We start from the raw sequence: 26,105 nt of genomic DNA, 5'->3' as shown, positions 1-26,105 counted from the left end.
GCATTCTGTTATTGTGACCTGGTAAGCCTGGTTCTTGGAAGGATGTGTGCTGTAGGCTATTGCTTATGTACCAAGATGAAAAATTTGATGTGGACTGCTTGTGTTACACATAATGTCAAGCACTGCCATTTTTTCTTTAGTAACTGGAGCCAGGCAAACAATCCATAATGTATTCATAAAATAGTTTGTGCTGCTTACCATCTGTCTACAGACAGATCGCAACTGATGCTTTATTTGATACTCCTGACTGATGCCTGTCTGCAAATAATTTGCTGTCTGTTGTTTCTTCCTCCGCAGTCTTGGGGGTGTTTGAGGTATTTTATTCGGGCAGAAATACTGCATTGTATGCTGTCAGCTTTAGGGTGCAGATGCTTGGGATGTGAATTCAGGGCTTGCTTCCTGTGAATACTCTGCAATACGGTTTATTATTTACATGTAAGTTGAGCTTGAGACCGTGCTGCCCCAAATGCTGCAGGAGCACTGGGAAGACATGGTGCAGGCTCCTGAGCAGATCTCCAGATTCGCTCTCACTAGATGCTGACTAGTTAATATGACTGGGTATTCAGAAGAGAGAAAAGGAGGGGGCTAACGTCACAACGTTATATGCTGAAATAGGCACAATCACTTTCTGATTTCTCTTCAGTGCTGTTAGCAAGTGTATCAACAACAGCAGATGATGGTTTATTTAAGTCCAGTGTAAGTAACGTTCTGCTCCAAAAAACCCTTTCCTGCCTTCACCGGTTGGAAGCCAGGTCATCCTCTTGTCTGAACCTTGGTTATTTTATGGAGGTGGAATTTGAAAGCAGGTGATGACGTCAGGAAGTTTATGTGCACACAATTGATACCGTTGGGGTATTTTAATTTGTGTGTGTTTGAAGAGGGCAACATAACTACTGTGTATTACCATGTAAAGTCCAATAAAGTCTATGGAAAACGCCAGGTGTTTCTGGAAACTGCTTCCTTTCTCATGTATCCCCTTTTTTTTTCCTTTTATTTTCTTAGGAAGTTTTTGTTCTATTTAAAAGACAAAGGAGGGAGAAGGGGCAAAATCACATGTGGAGTTGTTTGTTCATTTGTCGATAGGTGTTAGCCAAGTCCTGCAGGCACTAAGAAATCAACTACCCCAAGTCTTTTATTTCTGGGATCCAGTTTTGAGCCATCTTGGGCTGTTTGGCAGGGGGTGATGAGAAGGCGCTTCCCCACTGGTCAGTGTGTGCTGCTTGGGGAGTCCTTGCAGGGTGCTGAAGGGCTCTGGCCCTTCTTGCTATAAAGGGCAGCCATTTCCCTGGACCAGGTGTCATTCCCCTCCCTGTGCCCTCAGCAGTCCGAGGAGCTCCAGCTGCTTTGCCAACAGGAGTTGAGCTCCCCCAAACTACATTTTGTTGCTGGGGTGCAGGTACAAATTATGATCAGTATTTTGGCTGGTGTAGCCCAGATAACAGACCAGAAAATGTATAACCCCCATCTCTTTACCTTCATTTCTATGGTTTTGTTCATCAGGTTTAGTATTTCAATGGGAATAGTGAGGATAAGCACTTTGAAACCTAGAGGATGCTAAACTTTTGTTGTCTGTTTACAGTGATGAGGAAAAGATAGATGCGTATTCATCAGGAGCCTATGGAGATTAAACCCACCTTTTTTCTGTTTGCATAAATTACATATATGCTTAGGAATGTAGAAGTTACCCAGAATAACCTCTGGAATGACTTGATTACCATCTACTAGGTATTGTTGCATCCTGGCTTTCCCTTTAGGAGAGCATTTGTGTTTACCCTACCTGCATGCTTTTTATACCTTGCACTGCTTTGTTCTTAGGAATGTTTAGTGCATACTTCATGTTTCACCTTAGTATTTTGGCATTTTCATTTGCAGCAAGAGCTTTTCCTACTGTGCTTCTTATCCTTAGGTGGGAGGAAGTAGATAGTGCTCTCTGAGGCAGCTAAGAAGCAAAACCTGAGTTGCCAGTGGATTTGGAGCAGTGGTCAGCAAAGAAAGAGTATTAGGAGAGTGCTGGGGAACCCTTGAGTAGAAAGGAAATTAGAGTTACTGTCAGAGGTAACAGAAGAAGCAGCAGCACGCCCCCTAATCATAGATGTGAGAAGGTCATGAAGGAATGGAGATGGTTGAAGACCTGTGGGAAAAAAAGACATAATATATAGAACATGATCTCTTCCTTGGAGAGAGACCCAAGGGCAGCAGCAGGACCGACCAGCCCGTGCACCTGAGAAGGTGTTCCCTGTGGGGTGGCAGGAGCACAAGAACATCTGTAGGCAGGAGAGAGAGAGATTGTATGAAGATGTTTTGAGCAATGAGAGTAAAAAGGGCAGAGAAAGACAGTTTCTTGATACTTTTTTCACTCAGAGTGAAGAGGAGAAGGAAGAGCAGCATCCAGCAGGACACAGCCTGTTTCTTGAGAACGATGGTGAGATCCTGGGCCAAGGAAGAGACCATAGTGGTACATTTGGCACCAGCAACATCCAGAGCTGAACAGGGCTGACTCCTCTGCAGCGGTAACATACGTTCCAGCTTTCACACCTAGGGAGAGGGGATTTTGTAAGGTTAGGAAGTGGGTTTATTGGTAACTGACAGTCCTGCGTGGGCTGCCTGTCCAAGCTTCCCTGAGATGAATCCAGGTACAGGCAGCAACAGCACAAGCTGCTCAGTTGAGCCAAAGTTCAAGTCCATGTGCGGTTGCTGTGGCACAACCACTGGCAGCAGCAGTTAATACTGGGACACGGGCAGTGGCCCATCAAAAAAGACCACCACATCAATTCAAGCATCCTGTACAAGTCTTCATGTTTGGATGCATACTCTTCTCTCCATGATTAACACAAAAAAGTGGTTTCATCTCCAGGAAGCACTCAGTACCAATAAAATGGCTTCTCTGTAATAGTCCTAAAAATGAGATCAAAGGAGATAAGATCAGACTGGAATGAGATAACATCAGCTAAAGAAATGGTGTCAGAATTAACAATAAGGAAAACAAGCACCAAGGAATTCAGCAGGTGTGGAAGTTACTGGGCCTGTCTGGCTGGTTGCTGCTCAGTCAGCTGTGGAGAAACACCCAGGAGAAAGCCCATCTGCCCTGCAGCCAGCAGCCGGCTCATGGAGTTCACCTCTGCCATTGACCTTCATCGGGAAGCCAACAGGTAGCCGTGTAGATGCTTAATAATAGGTCTGGCTGAGCCCAGCACCTACAGAGCCCTCACTGGAAAAGGCAGGGACTTCTCCAAAGCAGTCTGCATGTGGAAACAACCTCCTCCTGCACAGAAAATGGGCCAGAAGTTCTCACATGAGGACAGCCAGGAGAACAAGGCTGAAACTAGACTGTGAAGTCTTCAGCCAAGGCGTGGTCCATGCATCTCAATGGCTGAAGGACTATCTTGGTTTTGTGGATCCTCAGAGCAAATTCCAGCCAGCCACAAACACTCTGAGATCTTTTTGGTCAACTTCATCTGCTTCTGCGTGGAAAAGGGAGCGGAGGAATGCATCATGACCAGCAAGATGACCAAGCAGCAGTCCTCCCTGTTTGGGGTGGACTGGATCTGGACTCTGTCTGGAGCTGACAAGCAGATCAAACTTCAGCTCGCCGTGCAGGCTTTGCAGCTGGCTGAGCTGGTCCATGGCGAAGGCAGCCCTGCTGAGGCGGTGCAGGACTGCTGCCGGGAAGCCGCGCTGGCAGACGAGCGCTTCCGAAACAAGAGCAGGTTTGAGAAGCTGGCAGAGTTCTGCTGCCTGGTAGGACGGGACTGCCTGGGCTTGTTCATAGTTTTCGGTGTGCCAGGGGAGCCTAAGGACATCCGAGGAGTCATGCTAGACAGCATTGCCAAGGAGCAAAAATGCCGCCTGTCAGGCAGGAATGCGCTAGGGCAATTTGTCACCAATACTGACAGCTTCCTGCCCGCAAAAGACATGTTGGCAAACTGCCTCGGCACAAAAAATAGACCAAAGGAGGTGGGCAACGTGTACGTGAAGTTTCTATAAACAACTGGTTAACAGCAGTGGCTTTCTGCACGCTGGCACCAGAGGCTGCATGGGGCTCAGCTCTGCCTCTCACTTCTCACATGCTCTTCCCTCCACCTTCTTATTTCCCACCTTCCCCTCCCCTCATTGCACTCCCTTAGCTCCTGCAGAAGCCAGGCTGAATCAGTCTTTCCAGGTTTTAAAACAACAGGACGTACCTGCCAGAAAAATGGGTTTATAGAAGGCACGTAATTTTTCCAGAACATTTTGTTTGCCAGCATTAAGTGTTGGCTGGAGCTGATGAACGCTTCATCACTCTGAGCCTTTGGGAGGTCGTGGTAGATTTGACTCACAGCCTTTGTTTACTGTGTGGCAGATTTTTTTTCTGTAATAGGAGGTTGAGTCTGTAATAAAATGTACTGGTGCTGGTCAGATTGGCATTAAGCATGAAGGACAATTCCAGGGCTTAAAAATGCTGGTTTGGAGGAGTGAGCTGGTTTGGAACTAAGAGGAAAAGACCTTCCCTGCCACAGAAATGGGCTGCATGATGAGAAACCTGTTAATTACCTGCCCCTTAAAAGCAGCTCGGTGCCAGGCACCAGAGGGCCTCAGAGCTGTGACAGAGGCAGGGCTGGTCCCAGCTGCAAAGCCTGTTCTTGCTGAGCAGGTGTGTTGGGTCAAGGTGGGGCAAAAGGCAGTGGCAGGGGGTAAAGAAAATTTGGAGAAAAAAAATCAAGCAGCAGGGACAAAAACCTGGCCAGGAGACCATGGTGGGAGGTTTTGCATTTCACAGCAGCAGATGCAGCTTCTGACCACTCATGGCAGAGAGCAAAGTCCAGAGGAGGCAAAATTATTTGGACTTTGTTTACAGTAGCTTAGCAGCCGATTTTCATTTATGGACTGGTTTATTCCATTTCCCTCAGCTTTTAGTGGACTGAGACTTTTGGGGTGCACAGTTGTAATTTCTTTCAGCCACTGTTAACTAGCGAAGGAAAACCTTATCAGTTTTGAGCCTGGTAAATTCAGTTTGTTTATAGCTGAATAGTTGTGTTAGTGCAAAACTCCTCTGCCTGTACCTTTCTTATAATTTTATTTAACAGAATAAAAATAATTTCAAATGCTCATGCATATTTTACTATTTACTAATTGAGTTACAAGATGGGGCAGCTGTGACAGCTGAGAAATAGAGGCTGTTCCTTACAGAGCCATTAAAAAAGGGCATAAAGAACCTGCAGTGTCAGTGCCAGAAGCGCTGTTCACAGCTTTCCATGTGGAGGCTGAAAGGTGAACTGAAGTGACAACAAACAGAAGAGAACTGTGAAATTTTTGCCGAGTCAGAAATGTAGCTGGATATAGAGAAGGGAGGCCTTTCGGTTTTGAAATAGTTCATTGAGATAGTTATTTTTAAAGAGCTGGCATCACTGTGTGTGTGTGTAGCAGGGAATTGCTGGTGTTTTACACAGAAAACACACACAGCAGGGGGGGGGCATGTGCAGAGTGGGGGCTCTGCACCCATTCAGGAAGGTTGGGGTGGGGGTTTTTTGCCTATTTAAAGTAAGTAACAGCATAACCAATACTGCAGCAGGATTGATTGGTTTATAAAAGACCAGAAGAAAAGCTTTAATTTTGCATTAAACTGGTATCTTGCAACTAGTCTTGTGTCCCTTAGGCTATTCAGTTCTGTAGGAACACTCTGAAAGGGGCTGGGCCTTTTTCTTTGGATGTTTCACATGCTTTTGTGGCATTGGGAAAATCAGAAACATCTTTACAGAGTTGGAACTATGGAAGTTACACATTAGGGCAGTTTTGCCAGTTATTTGACCTGTGTCCTCCCAAGTGTCTCTGGTACCTGAGAGAGATGCCAGCCAGGCTTGGTGGTTATTCTGGGAGCCAGGGCACAGCCCCCCCTGGGGCACCAAACTCCTCACCTGGAGTTTCAGCTCAGGAGCTCAAGCACTTAGTGACAGTGGGAACTGGCCAAGGCTCTGCACTACAGCTAATAATGGGGAAGATGCACAACAAACTATTTAACAATGTAAATTTGACCGAGCTGGAGGCTCAGCCCAGGTGACTCACAGCCTCAGCACAAGCTCTTGTAACTGTACACACTGATTTCCCAGGTAAGGTGCTGACCTCAGGCAGTTTAAACCCATGGAGAATTCTCTAGGTCAAAGCAAAGCTGGGACTGCCGCAGCAGCAGGGGAAGAGCAGGCTCAAGCCCCAGCTCCAGGAGAACGGCTCCTTTCTTACCTCCTTCCTCGCAGACCCTCTGCTGCAGCAGGAGCAGTCCCTGGGTGGGGGGATCCTGCCTTGGCCCCATGGTAAGCAAAGGGGCCCCACCTCTGGCAGAGCCAAAGCAGCAGCAGCTCTTTTCATCCTGTTTCTCTCGAAACTTTCCACAAAACGCCTTCATCCAGGAGGTTCATGTCTCCCCAAATGCATGAGGTTAGTGGTACTCAGCACATCCTGTCAGAAAATGGGAGGAATACTATTTTCTGAGACAGACAGATGAACTGGCTCAAAGAAAAAAAGAAAATAACAAAACCAATGTACCACTGACTTGTTTAAATGCTATAGTACAGGACCATCAAGCAAAGGGGACTGTGACACAGTTTTCTTTCAGTAGATTATATAAAATCCCTCCTTTTATTTATTAAAAGAGCCTCATGTTCACAAGGAAGATATACAAAATAAAGGTAAAAAGAGGAGATTGGAGTGACAGAAAAACAGTTAGTTTACTCCTTGATTTGGCATCCAAATACAGCAGCTTTCACCAAACTCAAGAGAGAGGAGCACTTGGGTAAATAAGGCTTTTTTTCTGAACCTTCACTTTAGAGTATTTTACAATTACAGTTTGCTGAAGATGATGTGCTCAGTAACACACAGGTGATTCACCTGCAAAATACTTTTATTTCTTACACAGATGTGAAAAAGGCCAGTAATTTAATAAGCAGAGTACTACAAAATAGTTGATGTATAACCAGATTTTTTTTTTAAAAAAGAAAACTTCATTAGACAATGAAAAAAAAATCTATGTGTATCCCACAGTGATATAAACCAGCAGCAAGATAATTCCTCTCCTATTTCTGCTTTTTGCCTCCTGAGAGAGACTGAAACTTACTTGAGTAGTATTTAAACTCTGCAGCATAGTATTAAACAACAAGTTTCAGAAGCACACATCAAAAGTTCAAGACTACAGAAGCAAGCATCTAATTAATAGAATTAATAACAGTATTATCCATTTGAGGTTCCTTAAACTGACTGTAGTATCTTTTTAATTCATGCTGAAAATTAACCTTTTAAGTGCACAGTACTCATCTGTTGCACAAAATAAAGCGTGGCAAGCTATAACCTCAACTATCTACCCAAATCCTTAAAAAAGTGGTATTATACACTGACACTTGTAGCTAACTAGTATCCACATTACTGCATACATGACTAAACATCCTTTCGGTTACTCAGATTTCATCACCAGATTTCTAGTTTCCCAGACTCCTTGCAGGACAGCTCTAATCTCGGCAGCACAGAAAGTTTGACACACAAGATGCCTGAAGTTTACTACAAGCTCGGTAAAAGGCTGCTGTAAAAAAAGTGTATTAAAAAATAAAAATCACAGCTATAGTAAACAACATCTAAGAAGGAGCTTTCGATTCAGTGAGACATTTGCTGTCAGTTTGGTGACTTAAAGCTGTTCCCATGCATCCTCACCAAGCAAAACCCTCGGGGGCTCTGCTCTAGGTACAGGCCACTCCCCACCCTGTGCACACACCCACCCCCTGACCCGCCCCCCAACTCAGCAACTCCCCCCTGTGCACACACACACACACCCCCCAACTAAGCAAACCCCCCCACCCTGTGCACACACACACACACACACACACACACCCCCACACCCACACCCAAATTTGTTGCTGGCCGAAACCCACCCTGGCAACAAAACCTGAGCTCCCTTTGTTCCAAATCTGTCTCTGGGAAAGAAGAAACTAAAACTAGATCCAGTTTTCACCCAGCATTTTTTTCCACTGCACAGGACATGCCGAACAACTGCTTTTGTATTCCTATGGCACCATCGGCTATTGGAAAGTAAACACTAAGGTTAGTCACTTTTTTTTTTTTTCAGTATTCCACACATATACAAGCAAAAAATCCCAGCTATTTGTGGAACAGTGCACAAAGCCACCTGCCTTCTGTACTTTCTTTCATTGCCCAGGGATGAGCACAGCAACCACCTAGAAAAGTGTCTGCCTTTGGGAGAGGCCATTCCAAAGTATAAAAGGAAACAAATTTTGTTTACCACTCTGTTTTGATTAACAAGGCAGCTTGAACAACTTCAGTTGTTAATGAATGGTTAATTGTCATCCTTCAACAGAACAAGCACCTTTAAGCTTCTGATGTTGCAAAGGTTACACGTACAAAGCAAACACTCCTGGCCCTTGTGCTGTAAAAGCTCGGCAAGGATTAGCACTTGGCATAAACAAGGTGAATAATCCAATACATTCTGTGTCTTTTCATACTTCATACCAAATAAAATACTGGGTATGCACAGTGTTGGGAAGTAGGATATTGCCACCATTTGATCACAGCACTAAGCAGCAGCATAAATGGGTGTTCACTGCCCTAAGCAGCTGTGTGTCCTCCCTGGAGCTGAAGCAAACATTACAGCTGAGCACTAGGCACCTTTCCACATGGTTGTTCCTCTACAACATACAGTACAGTTTTAGGACAGTTAAGTTTAAGTGTCTTACTTGCCAGAGATTGAGGGGAAAAAAAAAAAAATGAAGCATTTTTAATGTACATGTAGCCTCCCATCACTGTGCATCAGCCATCTCTAACTTTGTCCTGTTTCCCATTAAATGTTTTTTCTTCCCTTCTACACCAGATCACTGAATTATCAGTTGTCTTCAGAAAGAGAACCTCATCTCCTTGGTGTAGCCCAGTTTGTCCAGGTTGGGAATGCAAGCGTACTGGATCATTGGAGGAGGTCCACACATGAGGATCAGAACATCATCTTGAGGTGGAGGCAGGTGGTCTCTGATCATCTCTTGGTTCACAAATCCTTGGCTGTAATCCCAATCTGGTAAAAAATTGAAGTAGAGGAAGGAGAATGAGGAAAAAAAACAAGAGAGAAAGATAGATACAAGTCACTTTAGGAAGAGTGTTGGGGTTTCAGGGTTTTTTTGGTAACATTCTGGGCTGTAGCATTTATATACTCCACTCACGTTAGCGTCCTCAACACAGTTATGCTGCATGGAAAAAACACCACTTCATGTATGGAGAAAGCTAGGGCTCGCTTTTAATGCAGCCTGCTCCAAGGCCCAAGGACATCTCAAGCAGATCTGAGAACAGACCGTGACTCTCCCCAGCTGCCACACTGTGGAACAGCATCCACCCCCCCTTGCCCCACTGTTCACAAGTTCCCTAGGGGGAATCCAGCTGATGGAGTTGTTCCTGGTTGGAACACTCTCAGTTAGTGCCAGGATTCAGGTTTACACATCATACCCCCAGTCACAGATGCAAAAAGCTGATGACCTAAACCTCTGGACACAGTAAGGCTGCCACACTTTTCTCCTGCAGATTGTCCAAAAAATGTACAGTGTTTGGTCCAGTTTCATGCACAGTATGAAAGTCTGTAGAACAGTGTTGAGGGGGTCTAAGGAGGAACTTCTATCACAGCTGCTAAGATCAGTTCACAATTCACAAATATCAAAGAAAACGAACAGTGGTTAGAATTTCCAGAACCGTAACTGTGGAAGACGACACGACAGGAATGGACTGTGGCGATGGCACGACCATTCCCCCCACCCTACCAGAGGTGTATCCTTGGTCACAAGGTAAGAGGAGGCATATGGCTTTGCCTTCTCTGCCCCAAACCACCACTGAATCTATCCCAACATGGGTGGGCATGATGGGGAATAGTAAGAAAGGGAAACAAGGAATGACACGGAAACTATTGAGCCTTTTCACAACAGCAGTAACTATTTAGCCTTTTCTTCCTCAAACTTGCACAGCTGAGGGAGGCACATTCAGCTAGCTCATGCTCCCACCTGGACCAGCCAACTATATCACATTATCTTTAAAACTGGACTGCTCCAAGCTGGAACTGTGCTGTCACTGAGGAACACTGTTAACAAAGGCAATCCCACTGCCTAGGAAGAAGAGCAGCTCCCACGAAGTGCCATGCAGTGACAGCTTGGGAGAAGGCTGCGCTTGGGCACATCCCATGAGACAGTGCCTCCAGCACCCCCACCACAGCGGCCTCAACGCCGGCTCTGAACACAAGACAACATGGTAACACCTGGCATTTATTCTGTGGGGAAGGAAGGTCACCTTCCAGAGGACATAACTAAGTGCTCAGGGGCAGTCTCAGGAGGAGGAACACTGCACTGCCATGCACCTGAGGTGAGCTCTGCAAACATGGCCCGATCACATCCAAGAGTTTCTGTGCATCACTGGGTGAAAAATGATGCTACTGGATGCATTCAGACACGACTCACTAAGTAAGGAACGAGCTCAGAAATATGCACGACACAGCAGGTCTCCTGCCAAGCACATGCATTAATGCTCTAACTTCAGTCAATGTAAGCAGCACGTCAGTTCTTACTTTCAGGTGCCCTGTCCAGCGTGTACCAACACTTAAAGCGGCCAGGATGCTGGACCTGGATCTCCTCCAGCTCGGACCGCAACAGGATATCCTTCTCGGTCTGCAGGACAAGGAAAATAATGATTACACTCTGCATCCGAGTGCAGTCCTCGGATGACCACTGAGTGTTATCTACTCCACAGCCCTGTGAAATGGAACAGATTATTCAACAACGTTTTACAGGCTGAAGAGAGCAAATATAAGTTATTTCCATGACTATCCTGTGGCAGAGATAACAGAAAGGTTCATAACTTTCCCAAATCCTGACCATGCAATGACTTCCCTCTAAAAAAATACAACAAAGAAAAGCCTGTGTCAGAACACAGAACCATCACTTGTTCAGGAAATTAGCTGTAGCATCAGAAGAGTAAAGCCCTCTTTTAACACTATTACAATAGCAACTTCCATTAAAAAAAAAAAAACAACCACAAGCACGCACTAGTGTCTCCTCCATACTGTGCCATTAGGTCAGGAAGATGCCAGGTTTTTCACCTTTACCATTTCAAATTTCATCAGTAGTGCCATACCAAGATTGCTTGGTTTTTAAACAGGATGTGGAACAGATAACCAAAAGGGTATCAAGTTCTGATTGGAACAACAAATGTTACCCAGAGTATCAAGTTCTGCTCCTCCCTGATGCAACATCATGGAAGGCCAGAAGAATGCCTTATTCCCATAAAAGCAGGTGCAGTTTAGGAAGGAGGGAAAAGGGTAGATACTAAAAGTGGCACCATCCTCTGCAGCCTTAATAATTTGGCACTGAGGACACCGCTATGTCTGTAACTGCGGGGGTAAGGAGGAACATGCCAGCAACTATTGCTGAGAAGGTGCCTATTTCTGGATCTGCAGTTGCACATGTTCCAGAAAAGCTGTTGCTGGGTCTGACCAACCCTAAGTGTGCTAGTCAGAAGTACAGTATGAGCCCGTGTACACTGTCATCTGTATCCAACACAGGTCTTTCAGGAGGGCCAAAATACAAGATCAACAAAACACACATTAAACGTGTATTTTAAAATATTAAATATTGGAAAACTTCTAGTCTGCAGGCCTTCCTGACTGACTATTTGTCACAAGATTGATTTCTATTTGTGCAGTTACTGGGTACAAGGACTCTTTAAAGCCAAGGACTGATGTTTACACAGGCTGTTGCTAATACACAGGCAAGTGTTCCCCGAGGCCTCCCTGCAAGAAGCAGTAGATTTTGTGGGTTGCTAAAGCAGCTCGAGCTCTCTATTAGTCATTCTGAATTACTCACAGCAAATCCTGGCCCTCCTGCCTGACACCAACCACACCTTATGCCAAGTCCTAGGGCTCAGCAGAGCCCAGCTGCTGCAGCCACAGCAGTGGGCACCAGCAGGGCTCTTACTGTAATAAAGCATCAGAACAGTGTGTCTGTTGGCACTTGGATCATAGCTTCTGGGCAGACAAATCTTGGTTTATAATTCAGGTATGGTAGAATAGAAATGAGGACACACTGAGTATCCAAGGGGAATGATGGGGGAGAGCCTAAAGAAGCCAAAAAGCACAGGCAGAAAGTGAGGTTCACCACAAATAATGGCACATAATCCAGAAACAAATATTCATTATGATGGAGAAATTTAAAAGCAAAAAGGATTAAAACCAGAAAAACATCAGGCAAAGAAGGAGCACTGCAGTTCAGCAGTACACTACTGTTTTGGTTGCCTGATCATCCAAGAAATCTCTATCGCAGGGACTCCATGGATCTTCCCTTTATCCAGCACGGCACTAGGACACACCTCAGCCCGCAACAGAAACACGTGAGGAACTGCCAGAAGGAATGGGAAGGTAAGGGAACAGCCACACAGAATCACAGCTCCGTAGTTGAGGGAGCTGTTGGAGACCACTGTGAATTTAAGTCTCACCTAAGGTGTTCTCAGACAGAAAGATTTCACATAACTCCCTGCTGCAAAGTTACAATTGCTGAAGGAGACAGATGTCCACCTCTCATGTTTCCACCAAGAAAGACTGCCCAAAACATTAACAACTTGCACAAAGAAGTGCAGTTTTAAAACATTTATAAACTAGATTAGAAAAAACAAGACACAGGAAAATGAGCATTAGCTGAGAGGAAAGCAGCATTTCTGTAGTAACACTAAAAAAGCAATTTCATTATAGTGCTTTTATATGGGAAGTTTTCACAATTTCAGTTCAGTTCTCCCCTCACGGTTTGTGTTTCTGTACCAGGCTTTCTCAGCACGAACTTCCAATTGCTGAGTGGAGTTCTGTTAGTTAAGTAAAACTTTATAAACAGAAAAGAGGACATAATTACCTGATTAGCAAAGAGCAGCTGACAAACGGTAGGGTCATCTTTGTCTTTTATGATTGCTCGAATGATCTGCAGCATAGGTGTTATCCCTGAAAGAGAAAGGCAGGTCAATGATGCGAGAATACGAAACAGTAAAGAAAACACAAGTGAGCATGTGAGAAAATACACCAATAAATACATCTACCAGCTGTCAGAAACCAACGATGAATCTTTATGTATACGTACCAGTCCCACCTGCAATTATCCCCACATACTTCACTTTCTTGGTAAGTGGTTCAGCTTTCTTCTCAGGCCGAATAGCAAACTTGCCTGAAGAAAGAGAGAAATGGGGAACACTGAAGAAGGCAGGAAACAGCACCCATGACCCCTCCCCAGCATGTTCAGCTACTTGACTTTCAGCCCTGTCACCCTTCCCCCTCTGTAAAGCAGGAACAGGAAACAGACAAAAGCGATGTCCTCACAAATAAAAACAATCCTGAAAGACGATTAGAGACTGGTAATGTCAGACACTGACATGGGTTACTGCTTATTCCTGACTAGCATCAAACCATCACTACCTGTATTCCCATTTGCTCACGTCTCCCACCCCCAGTGATATTCAAAAGCCCGGATTCTGGAAACAGTTCCACACAAAGGAATTACTCTGCTCAGAAAGGTTATTTATCCCATGTGAATTATTTTAAGGGAAAACCTGGAATATGCAGGGTGGGGGTTTTTTTGTGTATTTACCTCCTCTTTTTGAGCTAATTTGCCAGTCTCACTCAAAGCTGACAGAGTTTGAAATTGCCCAAAATGCGGTATTTGTTATATTCACACCTCTCTTCATCCAGGATAACAAACACAACATACAAAGCTCTAGAAAGCCACGTGTCTGAGTTCTGCTGCTCACAAAACTGCCAGGTTTTTGAGACACATTTGTGGCTGCACTATGTCAAAGTGAGATTATTTTATATTAGCACAAAAGTACTTCCTAATGATAAAGTTCATTTTCATTTGGGAAGCTATGTCCATGTAAATAGGGAGAGAAGTCCCTTCTTTGAGAACAGTATCAGTAATGCGCACTTCTATAGCCATGTAACAATCCCCCTCAACAAAATGGCCACTGGCTTAATTTTAAGACACTAGCAGTTTGTTTTGTGCAGAAATGTTAACAACAGAAAAGAATTGCCATGTCTAGTGGAGAGGGTGAGTATACTGACAGCAGCCACCAGAATAATAAAGAGGTGATAGCGAAGGTTCTGTTCACATAGTGTGTGTAATCAAAGTGTCACCACAGAGATTCTGCCCCTGTACTCCACCCCCCAGCTCCAGAGTCCTGGAAAGACACAGACCTGCTGGAGCAGGTCCAGAGGAGCCCACAAAAATGATCAGAGAGATGGACACCTCTGAGGAAAGGCTGAGAGAGTTGGAGTTCACTGTGGAGAAGAAAAGGCTCTGGGGACACCTTATAGCAGCTTTTCAATACTTTAAAGGGGTCTTATGAGTCCAAACTTTTTAGCAGGGCTTGTTGTAATAGGACAAGGGGTAATGGTTTTAAATTATGAGGTAGATTTAGACTAGATATAACAAAGAAATTTTTTGCAATGAGGGTAGTGAACCACTGGCACAGGTTGCCCAAGAGGTGGTAGATGCCCCATCCCTGGAAACATTCCGGCTCAGGTTGGACGGGCTCTGAGAACCTGATGGAGTTGGGGGTGTCCCTGCTCGCTGCCAGGGGTGCACTCAATGGCCGTTGAAGGTCCCTTCCACCCCACACATTCTGGGATTCTGTGATTCTATAAAGACTTGAACCCAGCTGGAAAAAAACAGTGACCCGTATTATTACTACTTTATAATGTTTTTTCTGTATTGTTTACTCTGGATAAATTACATCTTTTAAGTCAGCCTTGCCTTTTCCTTCGTAGACAAGTAGGCCGCTTGGTCCTCTGAAGTCAATAGTATCCCCTATTTTCAGGCTGTCTAAGTACTGAGACATTTTCCCTCCATCAGGAAACTTTGGGTGGACACCTTTAAAGTAGATCTGTTAAAAATAACAATGAAGCAATTAATTTCACAGCTCAAAGATGTGCTTTTGCCCTTCAAATATTAAGGTACCCACACTCCTCATGCAAAGAACGCAACTACTACATGAAGAAATACTATCAATGAAGATTTGACTGACAATAAAAAGCATCACTGAGTTTTCTGAAAAGGATTAAAATGCCACTCTTGTCCCAGTTTTGATCAGACTAGACAAATACTGGCAATTTCCCCACTGTATTTCTGTAACAGATTTACACCCAAGTTGAGAAGAAAAAAAAATAAAGCCCCCATGATTTCAAACAGAAAAACTCCTGAGAAAGATCCCTGACAGCTCAGTTGCAAAGGGATATACCCAAACCTCCTTCTTGGGATGCCAACTGTTTGCACCTCAAAGTTAGAACAACAACAAAAGTGGATACCAATTAATCGGATATTCAGTCGTCACCAACAGGTGTCAGTGGGTGTAGTTATATTTCTGGAGCTGTGCTGGGTTTTTTGTTTCGAATCACCTGGGTGTGAAAGAGTTCAAGCTGAGACTAGCTACACTTCTACAAGAACAGCACCACCTGCATGCATGGAGAGCCACACTGGGAAGGAGTCTCGTAAAACATTTCTGAGTCAAAGATTTACATTCTTCCCTTGTCATGTGTACAACACCATGCTCATGAAGATAAGTGGGTAGTAAAAGGCAAAGTCATATCTGGTTTCACAATAAATGGTGCTGTTAGTTGTAAAGAAGAAAACCACCTTAGAGTAAAATTCTAAGAGGAAATCCAGTGCAGCTATTCAGGTTTTAAATTCCCATCAGCTTTAAATATATTTGCTTAGTCTAGCTACCAAGAGACAAAAGTACATTATCATAAGACTCAAAATCACATTCTTGCCAATTACATCAGTCATTCACACTGGCTCAGTAACAATAATCATCACTGCTCTTAATGATCATAATGACCATAGTACATTAGCTTCAGAAGCAGCTGACAATTGAGGCAAGGTTAATTCCTTATTTCAGAAGGTTTAAAAAAAAAACATGTGAACATCTGCAGGTCTGCACAGATTTTGGAAAACTGCAGTATGCAAATACAGAAATTTATGAGGAATACAGAGAAATTGTCTGAGCAGCCAGGGATCAGGTTAGGAAGGCCAAATCCCTGATAAAATTAAATTTGGCCAGGGATGTCAAGAGCAACAAGAAAAGCTTCTATAGGTATACTGGTGATAAAAGAAGACTGGAAGGCATTCAATGACTTTTTTGCTTCAGTCTTCACCAGCAAGGGCTCCAGCCCCACCACCCAAGTCACAGAAGGCAAATGCAGGGACTGGGAGAAGGAAGAACTGCCCACTGTAGGAGAAGATCACGTTCGAGACCATCTCAGGAACCCGAAGGTGCCCAAGTCCATGGGCCCTGGTGAGATGTGTCCACAGGGCCTGAGGGAACTGGCGGATGAAGGGGCTCAGCCATTCTCCATCCTCTTTGAGACGTCATAGCAGAGTGGGGAAGCTCCCACTGACTGGAAAAGGGGAAACATTACCCCCATTTTTAACAAGGGAAAAAACATAACCCAGGGAACTACAGGCCAGTCAGTCTCACCTCTGTGCCTGGCAAGATCATGGAGTGGATCCTCCTGGAAACTCTGCTGGGGCACGTGGAAAATAAGCAGGTGACTGGTGACAGCCAGTGTGGCCTCACTAAGGGCAAATCCTGCCCGACAGATCTGGTGGTGCCTACGAGGGGGTTACAGAGCTGGTGGGTAAGGCAAGAGCAACTGATGTCACCTCCCTGGACTTGTGCAGATCACCTGACACTGTCCCACACCACACCCTGGGCTCTAAATCGGAGTCGTGGATCTGACATTCTCACCTTGACAACAAGATCCACAAAGCCCTTGTCATCATCACTGGAAACTGGAGTGTAAGGTCTAACAACCAGAGCTCCATCAATCCGTGCAGACAGATAGATATGCTGTCCTGTAAACAAAGAAGAAAAAAACCAGTTTGATTTCAAAAGATTTTTCTCTCAGTGGATGTACTGAGTTGGCATGGACTGCAAATGCAGTCTCAAAGTTCTCCTAAGTACCTTGTTTTGGGGTACCACTTCTTCCTCTCATTTTCCTGACAGTGTAACACCTTACCAGAGTTGTTCACCATGCCCTAGATTCTATCTGGGAGGGCAGACAACTCTACTGCTGATGTTATGTGTCAATCATATCTGTTCTGATAGCTTCATGAACATACGTTTACCAGAGCCCTAACTGTATGTGAGATCTTGCAGATGATGTGATATGTCTCCCCCATACATACGAGTAAAAAGTACGTAATAGGAGAGGTGAACTGCCATGTGCTGTTCAAACTTCTTTATTAACATGCTATAAACTCTTACAGTTTAGTTACAACTGAGTTTGTAACTATTGTTATTTTGACCACAGATCACTCATGCCTACCAGGAGGTCTTCTAGCTGCCATTGCTAAGGCTGCCCAGACATAAATCACTTCTCTAACCCTGTTATTCCTCCAGCTCAACATTTGAATGTAGAGATTGTGTTTCAATCTGCCACACATTCACTGAACTCTCTACAACAGTTTCTTTTCTCAGTGTCTACATTTTTGATGAAAAGAGAATTAACCCCTTTGAAAGGTTTTCCTATAAAATTACAACACCCTGAAGAGACCCAAGCGAAGGATACCTAGGGGAGGGATTTGGTTTTTGTTATTTTAGTTTGTTCTGTTGACCCAGTTGATATTTCTTCAGATAAATGCAGCTCTCCAGAGATAGTGCAGCTCCTTGGCCTGTTAAGGGAACGCAAAGAGGGGATTTTACCAGGAGCTGGTTTGCCAGGGACAGCTGGAGGGACAGCAAGGCAAACCAGTGGGTGAATGAAGATGTGCTACCTGGTGACTCGGGAAACAAGCAACCATAATTCACGTGAAGCTATGCATGGATGTCATGTAAGGATGACTCAAATGACCCTCTCAGCAAAGCCTACACAAATCTGGCAGCACACATGTTTCCTGCCTGAGAAGACCCGAGGGGAGCTGCAGCCACTGCCCCCTCCAGGAACAGGCCCATGGTGACCACTGCAGACTGTGACTCTGGACACACAGCACCACTGCCAGGGCGTGTCTCACAGGAATTGGTACAAACCCAAACAAGGTGCTCCTCCCAAAAGGAAAACATGCCTTATGCTCTTACTTGTTAGAGCTTTACCCTGCTCTGAGAGGACATGGGCTGGCAGCCTCTGCCTGAGGCCATACACAATCCCACTCTCCCCCGAGTCAATGGTGGTTTTCCCTGCAATGCTCCAGCGGGTGGTAAAAGCAAAATGCTGGTGCTGGAGTAAACATGGAGAGTGCACACCAGTACCTGTCCCACAGCTGCCCAGCCTGCTGCTTCCCAGCTGCTTTTACCACCCTCACTAGCTTTCTGTAGGAAACAACAGCACTGAGCTATTATGGAAGGCAACATGCCACGTGGCAAGGCCTAAGGAAACATCTACTCCATGGTGATTAAGCAGTTCCATGAGACTGGCTGCAAATTCCGAAGTGAGCAGAGCGTCTGGTAAACTGCATGTGTTAGAGGAGAAGTAGCTGAGAGCACTGCCTCAGGGGACCCCAGAGACCAAGTCCCATGGGAGTAACACACACTAGGAAGCTGTGACTGGAAAAATACAAGTTGCTATACTCGTATACTTGTTTCTACTGTCTTCACAGAAAGAAGCTGAAAATACACTCTCTGCAAATACAAAAAATGTCAGACCTTGCAGATCACTCACAGCATGAGGATAACCTTGCTAAGCTCTAAACACCAGCTCAAACATGGACAGTACTCGAACAGTTCAAAATGTAGGAAACTTCCCTGGGCCCCGCAAAATCTCTTACCCTGTAACAGTGCTCGGATTCTCAGCAAGGAAAGACAGAACATACCTATAGGGAGACCCAGAACATGATCTATGGAAGGGAGAGCAAATCGGAATCTTCTTGTGTCATGACTAACTTCCTGAAAGAGGAAAATAGAAAGAACCATCAGCTATGTGGTTTGGATCTAATGTTAGTGATTTCACTTGTAAAGCCAACACACTAGCCTGTCTTCCCACAGGATTAATATTTGGGGCAAAGCAGCATCCTATCTGAAATTTTTGCATCATGCAAATATGAACTTCTCTGAACATGGCAATCCTGCAGAGGTCAACTTAGAATTCAAACTCCCTGAAAACTTAATTTTATCTTAAAATATTTTAGAAGTAATACAGAAGTAAAAATAGGAAGAAAAAAAAAAAAAGACAAATACAAATACTGTTTTGAGGTATATTTAAATGTGACTAGCAAAACTTATTAAAATACTCATATGCAGATTAAAACTAAACAATAACTTTATGTACAGTATGAACATTTACATTGCCTTCTGTGAGAAGGCCATAAGATAAAAATTAATCAGTTCTTCAATTCTCATTTAAAGTTTAAATATGCAGGAGTTCAAGGCCAAAAAAATTTTGACATCTTAAAATCATGATGAATTAACCATGTCAATGTAGAATACAATTTCAGAAGACACTAGTGGATATCAGGAAGATCAGAAAGCAACAACTTGGTCCCCTTTGATATCCTAAGAGCCTTAAAAATATTTTCGCCATAAAAATGTAATTAATCCTTAACTAAAATTGGAAAGAGCACTCTATTTAGATAGGATCTTTATTATAAAATTATGACAATTTATGCAATCCAGGTGGGATAATTGTCCTAATCTTTTGCTAGGAAAGTCATACACCTTGAATAAAATTTTGGTAATGAGTAAATGAAATGTTATTTCTTATACTACATAAGTTTTACCTCTTAAAAATCAGGTCATGTTCATGGGACTGAAAAAGACAGCAAAAAAAGAAACAAACAGCATACAGCCTAATGCCTCATTCAAGACTCTCTTTTTTTAAAGCCCTATGAGATATAATATCCCTTCTAGAGAAAATTTCAGAAACAACCTATAAAATATTGTAACTCTTTTTTCATTTGTTTTTGGTTTTTTGATTTTAAAGTAACCAATGGAAACAGACTTCTTTCTCATCACAGTCTGTGTAGTCTTCTCTTAACGAGCTCTGGTCACACTGATGACATTTTCTTCAAAATAAATCATTTTAAGGTAAATGCTGGATAAAAAAGGCAGCCTAAAAAGGGCTTCTCTGCTTCAGGAACAGTAACTGACACTGAAAATTCCACTAGCAAGACAGCTAACATGGACTAACATGCTCTCGCACTGACCGCTGCTGTTTCTGTATGTGAAGTTCAGCACCAGCTTCACTACTTCAAGGCTGGATTTTGCCAATAATCCTTTATTTTAAGACACAGTCTTTAACAGCATAGAGAAAGGCAAAGTTCTGAACTCCCAGTTAATCATCTCATCAATTAAAGCTGAGAAAGGTATCGAGAAGTCATTGCAAGAGACATCTTGGTGCACCACGAGAGACAACTGTAGAAACACGAAGAAGCTCAAGAAATTCCTAGTGCCCAGATCAGCACGCCTACACCGCGCCCCTGTGACATGGCCAGGACACCGTGCACACCGGTCAGCAAGCCGATAGTCAAGGCTAGACTTGCAAGAGGACACAGAAGCCATTTCCAGCATGGGGTCACCTTGGCCGTGTTGCCCCAAGCCACCACCTGGTGCTGCCCTGAGCCCGCGAGCCCCAGGGCTCGGGCTGCCAGCACCCACTGCTGTCTGGAGTGGCTGAGGACCTCCCACACTCACAGCCAAACACACAGCTGGACAACAGGTTTTGCAGGCTAGGGCTTGCTGAAGCCACTGAAAGGCAACAAATTACCATTACAAAACCCCTGAGGTTGTGGGCTTTTCTAAGGCATAAACTAAACCAGCACACCTAACTATATTATGACAATTTTTCCCTATGCTTTGTGCCCCTATTTCTCCGTCCGACAGACAGGAGTCTGACACACGGAATCTGGGCAGTTGTTAACATTTCAGCTGGTGGGTGAAAGGCAAACAGTGGATAGAGGCAGCAAGGCTTCTGCTTGCAACTGCTCAACAAAACAGTACGTTTGACTTCCAGCTTTCATACACAGAAATCTCTGCTGCATTAAAAGACACATATATGTCAAACTAGGCATTCTCTAGAGCAAGGGCTTCCAAACTTCAGACTGAAGACACCTGAAAACTTTCTATGTAACTGTGGAATTCTTCTGAAATTTCACATACGTGTGTTGCTGTACAGCAGCCTAGGACATGAACCTCATGTTTTCTGTTGCAATCACCACTCCATTTTCTTTAGCTGTGAAATTGGTCTAAGCTACTTCCCTTCCTAAGCAAAGGAACAGTCACCAAGAAAACTTTCTGCAGGGCCATACTGTAATTGAAATTCATCACGTTAAAAATTACAACCCCCAGCTACCCCCAAAACACAGAATACATTTGTTCATTTTTTATTTTAAACACAAATCATCTAGGTGCTCTGCTGGTGAAGGTACTGGCAGCTTCATAGTCATAAAAAGGGAATCATAAATACCAACATGGTAATGGGAATAGCAGAAACTTTTAAAATATAAGTGTCTTTTACTAGGCTGAGCAGGCAAAAGGAGCAACATTACAAGATAAAACCAACGTACTGCAACTCCTCCTGCAATGGAAGGTAAACTCTAGCCAACCACACAGATGTCTTGAGCAAGCTCCACAACCACCAAAGAGCCACAATTCTCAAGTTAAAATGTTTTTGTGCAATGACAGGTAGTTTTAGATTAAAGTTCTCATCCACTTCAAATTTAATAGCTTGTAAAATACAAACTGAAGCACAATGGAAAGACTGACTAAACTCACCTTTTCTAGACAGGTGGATGGGGCAACACTGAAGTTTATTACCAAAGATCAGAGTGTTTGCACTAGATTTTTTGACAGGATGTTAGAAGCTACTAGCACTTACTGTATCAAGTTATTATTTTCCAAATTAACTTCTGTTTCCTGGGCACATTTCCCATTTCAGCAAAAAGTTATAAACATTCATCAGTCAAGTATTCTCAGTTGAGCAAGGTACTGCATGCAGCAGCATCTGACCTGGTTATGTAAGAACGTTCCTCCATCCCAAGGTTTTAAACAAGCATACAAAAAACAGAGTGAGAAAAAGATCAGTACTTAGCAACAACAACAAAAAAAAAGCAGCAAGTGAACTGTAACTTCTGTTACAAACTGCTACAGCAGAAACCTGCAAGTAGATTAATTCTCAGAAGCACATGCAGTGCCTCAAGCTTCCCTCCCCTTCTGCTGGTCAGGCAGACTGTACCTGCAACCACGTGCTACAGACCTGATGTGGAAGTGGGGAGTATGTAACAACGTTGTGCAGTACACATGGGAAATAAACTCAGTAATGCTGCCCAGCCCAAGCCACAGGGAAGCTTTCAGTTCCCACGAAACTAGGACTTGGAATGACACTCAATTTTCTTTGACAGACGGGACAAATGAAAGCCAAGCTACTGGTGCACTCCCTATACCACAAACAGAACTCTGTTACAGTTCAAAGTCCTTTTCATCCAAACTCTGATAACTTTCTGTCTAGCTCATTAATTTAAAAAGTCAACACTGAAGTATCTTCAGGTTTGACTTCACACCTGAAAAGCCAAGATTTCTATCTCATGCATTTGAGGGTGTTTATCCAATGAAAATCTGGACTTTTCATCTTTTGTGGCTTTGGTCCCCTTTCCACAAGTTGAGTTACCAATTTCTGATAGCAAGATCCACCCCTGAAAGGGTCATGACTTTCCTCTGAAAACCCGGCCAAGCAGCCTGGGAGGTACAGAACGGCTTCTACTTTCAAGAGGAAGAAAGAGAATCTGAGGCAGCTCAGGTGCTGTCAGGACTACACCATTTCAACACCCGTCTTCCCATAACACATCAGAGTACATAAATCCAATAACATGAATCCGTATCAACACAGTGCTGACAACTAGTACACAGACTACAACTAACCATGAAAAAACTGCCTGCTCTGCCTGATAGCATGACTTCTGTCTCACAGCCGATCTAGCACTGCAGAGTTTAGGAATTTCTGCTGATGTACGACACGTGACAGAAACTACGAATTTTGGCATTTCTAAAGCAGCATTCCCCACTCTAACTTGCTTGGAAACAAGCTGCTTGCACAACTTGATTACACTAGGCAAGGAGCATTTATAAAGAAGTCCTGTCCTTAAAATACAAATATTTGCCCTGCTGCAACATTACGGCAGGTTTCAGAAGCTATAAGCATTCCACAGTATGCATGGAGAGGTGGTGCTCAGCACTGTACATGCTCTTACCTCCTTATCAATCAGCCTCAACGCATACTTCACTTCAGGATCCTTCAAGGTAATCGCAGGATGGGGATTTCTGAAGAGCCTCAGGATAGCGGTGTAGATTAGCCATATTGGGTACGTCACAACCCGACCCAACTGCAGCAATACAGAAAGAGTGTGAGACACTGTGCGTAACAACATCAAAAAAACTTTCTTTGTACTGACACAAGCAGGAAATATTAAAAGAACACCAGCCAGTGTAACACACAAATTTGCTTTACGAAAACCTGGCGTTACTCCTCCGCTGAGGCACTCTCCATCCCCGGCATCAGGAGCGGGGTGCCGAGCTGGGAGTGGCCGAGCGGCCACACCAGCCCAGGAGAGCGCAGAAGAGACCACGTCGCTGCAACTACAGCTATGCACAGAGGATGGAGGGATGGAAGGTGTCACCTCCCCGGCCCAGCGCCATGCGCCTCGGGCACTCGGTGGGTCCCCGGGGCTGGAGCTGGGTCACCCGCAGGCTGCAGGGCAGAGCCTGCCAGGACTGTGCTCAGCCAGAGGCCCGCGCCTCCATTTCAAGTGCCTGATCCCAGAGACAGTCCCGCTCTTGGGAGGTAAGTACAACAGCCTGCAAAATCACCTGTGTGGGGACTTGGTCCTGACTTCGGACAGGTGAACAAACTGAACAACTACTTATAAAAGTCCCCTCCAACTCTGTAATTTATTATTCAATGTTTTTACAGAGGAGAGGGAAGAAGCATGACTGCATCCAAAAAGGAAAAAAAAAAAAAAAAAAAAAAAAGTCCTACATTACTAAAACTGTGGCAAGTGTCAAATTTAAAAAAAAAAAAAAAAGGGGGGGGGAGACACGGAGGACAGCATAAACTCTCTCTTCTTAAAATGCTACCATACAGGTTTAAAATCTATCAACACTGGGTATAGCTTGAAAGCACATCATGCCATACACACACTCTGTACTTTTCACTTTTATTTGAAAACACGGAATCAGCTCCACACAGGCTGTTTCAGAAGCAGCTGAAGTTTACTGGAATGTTATTCCTCTATTCCCACAATGCACCGCATTACTGCAGCTCGAGGAAGAGCTTACTAAGTCACAAAAAAGAAGGGAGAGAGAGGAGTTGTTTAAGAAGGTGACAGGGCAGCAAATAAGGTCCCTAATGAGAAGTCAACAGGTGAATGAGACCTGGTGGAGACAGCAAGCTGAATCTGCCGCACACCATGTTTCAAACAAGACATTAATAAGTTAAAATAAACTAGTGTCATTTACAGATGTGGCTATCTAAAATTGACCAAAAAAAGCACACCTGCAGTCTAGCAAAATTGCAGTTGAAAACAGGAATTGAAAAACTTAGACACAGTCCCAACTCAACACTAAGGTACGCCAATAGCAAATAATCAGGAAGGCAGGAGCAGAGTGGAGTTCTGCAAGTCAGCTTCTCCACCTGTGTTTTCTCTCATCTTTGCAAATCTTTTCTGGGTCATGAGATGTCAAGTGAAAACTATCACAGCTGTTCAATAAGTGGAATTAATACACTCCCCAAATGTGCACAATCATCATTTTTTTGAAGCAATGCACCAGATCCAAGTCTACTGGAACAGAATGCAGCCTAATTTTGACAAATACTTTTAACAGTGTTAGCCTCGTGGAAGGCAATTTGTTATTCATGGTCAGTTAGTGCACAAGTCTTGTGGAATTTAGCCTGGAAAAGAAACAGCACACCCACTAATTTGAACATCTATTTTAGTTCCTTACTCAAAGTATCAGCTGGTGGGCAGAAAAAAAACGGAAAGAACTGAAGGCTGAATGATTACAAAAAGGACGTCCTTGCTAATAAATACATTCTCGGGGTGAAAAGTGATCTTACCACCATATCAAGATATTGATGAAGGTAACTGCACTGTAACCATGAAAGCTGCAGCAGAGGGAACGACTGGCTGACCATAAGACCAGAAATCACTAAAGGAAGATCTGGTGACTCACAGCTTCCAGCTGCACTAATCTTTGCAAACAGATCACAGAATAAGTAACCGAGCAGGAATTTTTATTAATGGAAACAGACCTCTGCAGGATAACAAGAAGGGCCACGAGAAAAGCCCCAGCATGGAGTCTGCCAGCCCTTTGCACTAGGGCGTGGCAAGCAAAACACAGTTAAACGGGTAAGCTCGTGGCAGGGCACTCCCATCACCGAGCTGCCCCGCAAACACACAAACCAAACGCTTCTTTGGCAAGAAAAACCTTGTACCCTCAGCTCCGATCACCCCTCCCCAATTCCTCATTCAAGCCCTATTGTTAAGTGATCTTAGCTAAACATTCTTCTCATGCGTTTTAGAGAACGTTGATTAAGGGAGGAGCATTTTTTCCCTTGGGCAGCTTTAGTATCTGTCTCATCCTCTTCTGTTCAGGTAACCCAAGAAGCAACTGTACCCAAACTAGCGTATGTTGCACCCACCTCCGTCCTGCTCCTCTCAAACCCAGAGCCAGGAACGTTCGAGCAGGTGCATCAGAAGAAAGAAACGAAGAAAGGCAGCTGCCGAGAAGAAAGTAACGATGCGTGCTCGAGATAACGGCCCTGCAAACCCACCGCTCGGCAGACGCGACCCTGAAAGAGCTCCACACCGCAACAGCAGCTGCCAGGCTGGGGGCTCAAAGCCATCGGACACCGATAAACCGTTCAGGCAACGGAGACAAGAACAACGCACAGGCCACGGCGGCCAACACCGGCACCATTATGCCAGCCAACAGCCGCGGGCGCCCACGCCAGCCCCGAGAAGGCCCCGGAGCCACCGCATCGCTGCGGGGGCACGGACGCGGCTGCCAACAGAGGCGCCTCCGCTCCCCCTCCCGAGCGACGGGCACACGGCGTGGGGGCAGCAAGAGCCTGGGGCACCCTGCGACACCGCCCAGCG

General features: G+C 44.4%; 2 protein-coding genes across 2 annotated transcripts in view; one reads left to right on the top strand and one right to left on the bottom strand.

The window, feature by feature from the left end:
• Nucleotides 1–1,046: 1,046 nt before the first annotated feature.
• REP15 (RAB15 effector protein) lies at nt 1,047–5,074 on the top strand. The gene is given in 3 exon segments (XM_026861868.1): nt 1,047–3,326; nt 3,328–3,428; nt 3,431–5,074. Coding segments are annotated over 3 exon segments (738 nt in total). The 5' UTR covers nt 1,047–3,243; the 3' UTR covers nt 3,985–5,074.
• A 2,774-nt stretch (nt 5,075–7,848) lies between these two features.
• Nucleotides 7,849–26,105, bottom strand: part of LOC113489031 (NADH-cytochrome b5 reductase 3) — an 18,443-nt gene continuing 186 nt past the window's right edge. The window contains exons 2-9 of the mRNA XM_026864519.1: nt 23,202–23,333; nt 18,834–18,906; nt 16,774–16,880; nt 14,781–14,910; nt 13,116–13,199; nt 12,894–12,979; nt 10,565–10,664; nt 7,849–9,037 (exon numbers count right to left, since the gene is read on the bottom strand). Of these exons, the coding sequence (XP_026720320.1) occupies nt 8,865–9,037; nt 10,565–10,664; nt 12,894–12,979; nt 13,116–13,199; nt 14,781–14,910; nt 16,774–16,880; nt 18,834–18,906; nt 23,202–23,333 (885 nt within the window). The 3' untranslated portion in view covers nt 7,849–8,864. The remainder of the gene's footprint in view (nt 9,038–10,564; nt 10,665–12,893; nt 12,980–13,115; nt 13,200–14,780; nt 14,911–16,773; nt 16,881–18,833; nt 18,907–23,201; nt 23,334–26,105) is intronic.

Source organism: Athene cunicularia (genome assembly GCF_003259725.1).
Source record: "Athene cunicularia isolate RWA chromosome 1 unlocalized genomic scaffold, athCun1 chr1_part2, whole genome shotgun sequence".
In the NCBI taxonomy this organism is placed as follows: domain Eukaryota; kingdom Metazoa; phylum Chordata; class Aves; order Strigiformes; family Strigidae; genus Athene; species Athene cunicularia.
This window is presented reverse-complemented; position numbering and strand designations above follow the sequence as displayed.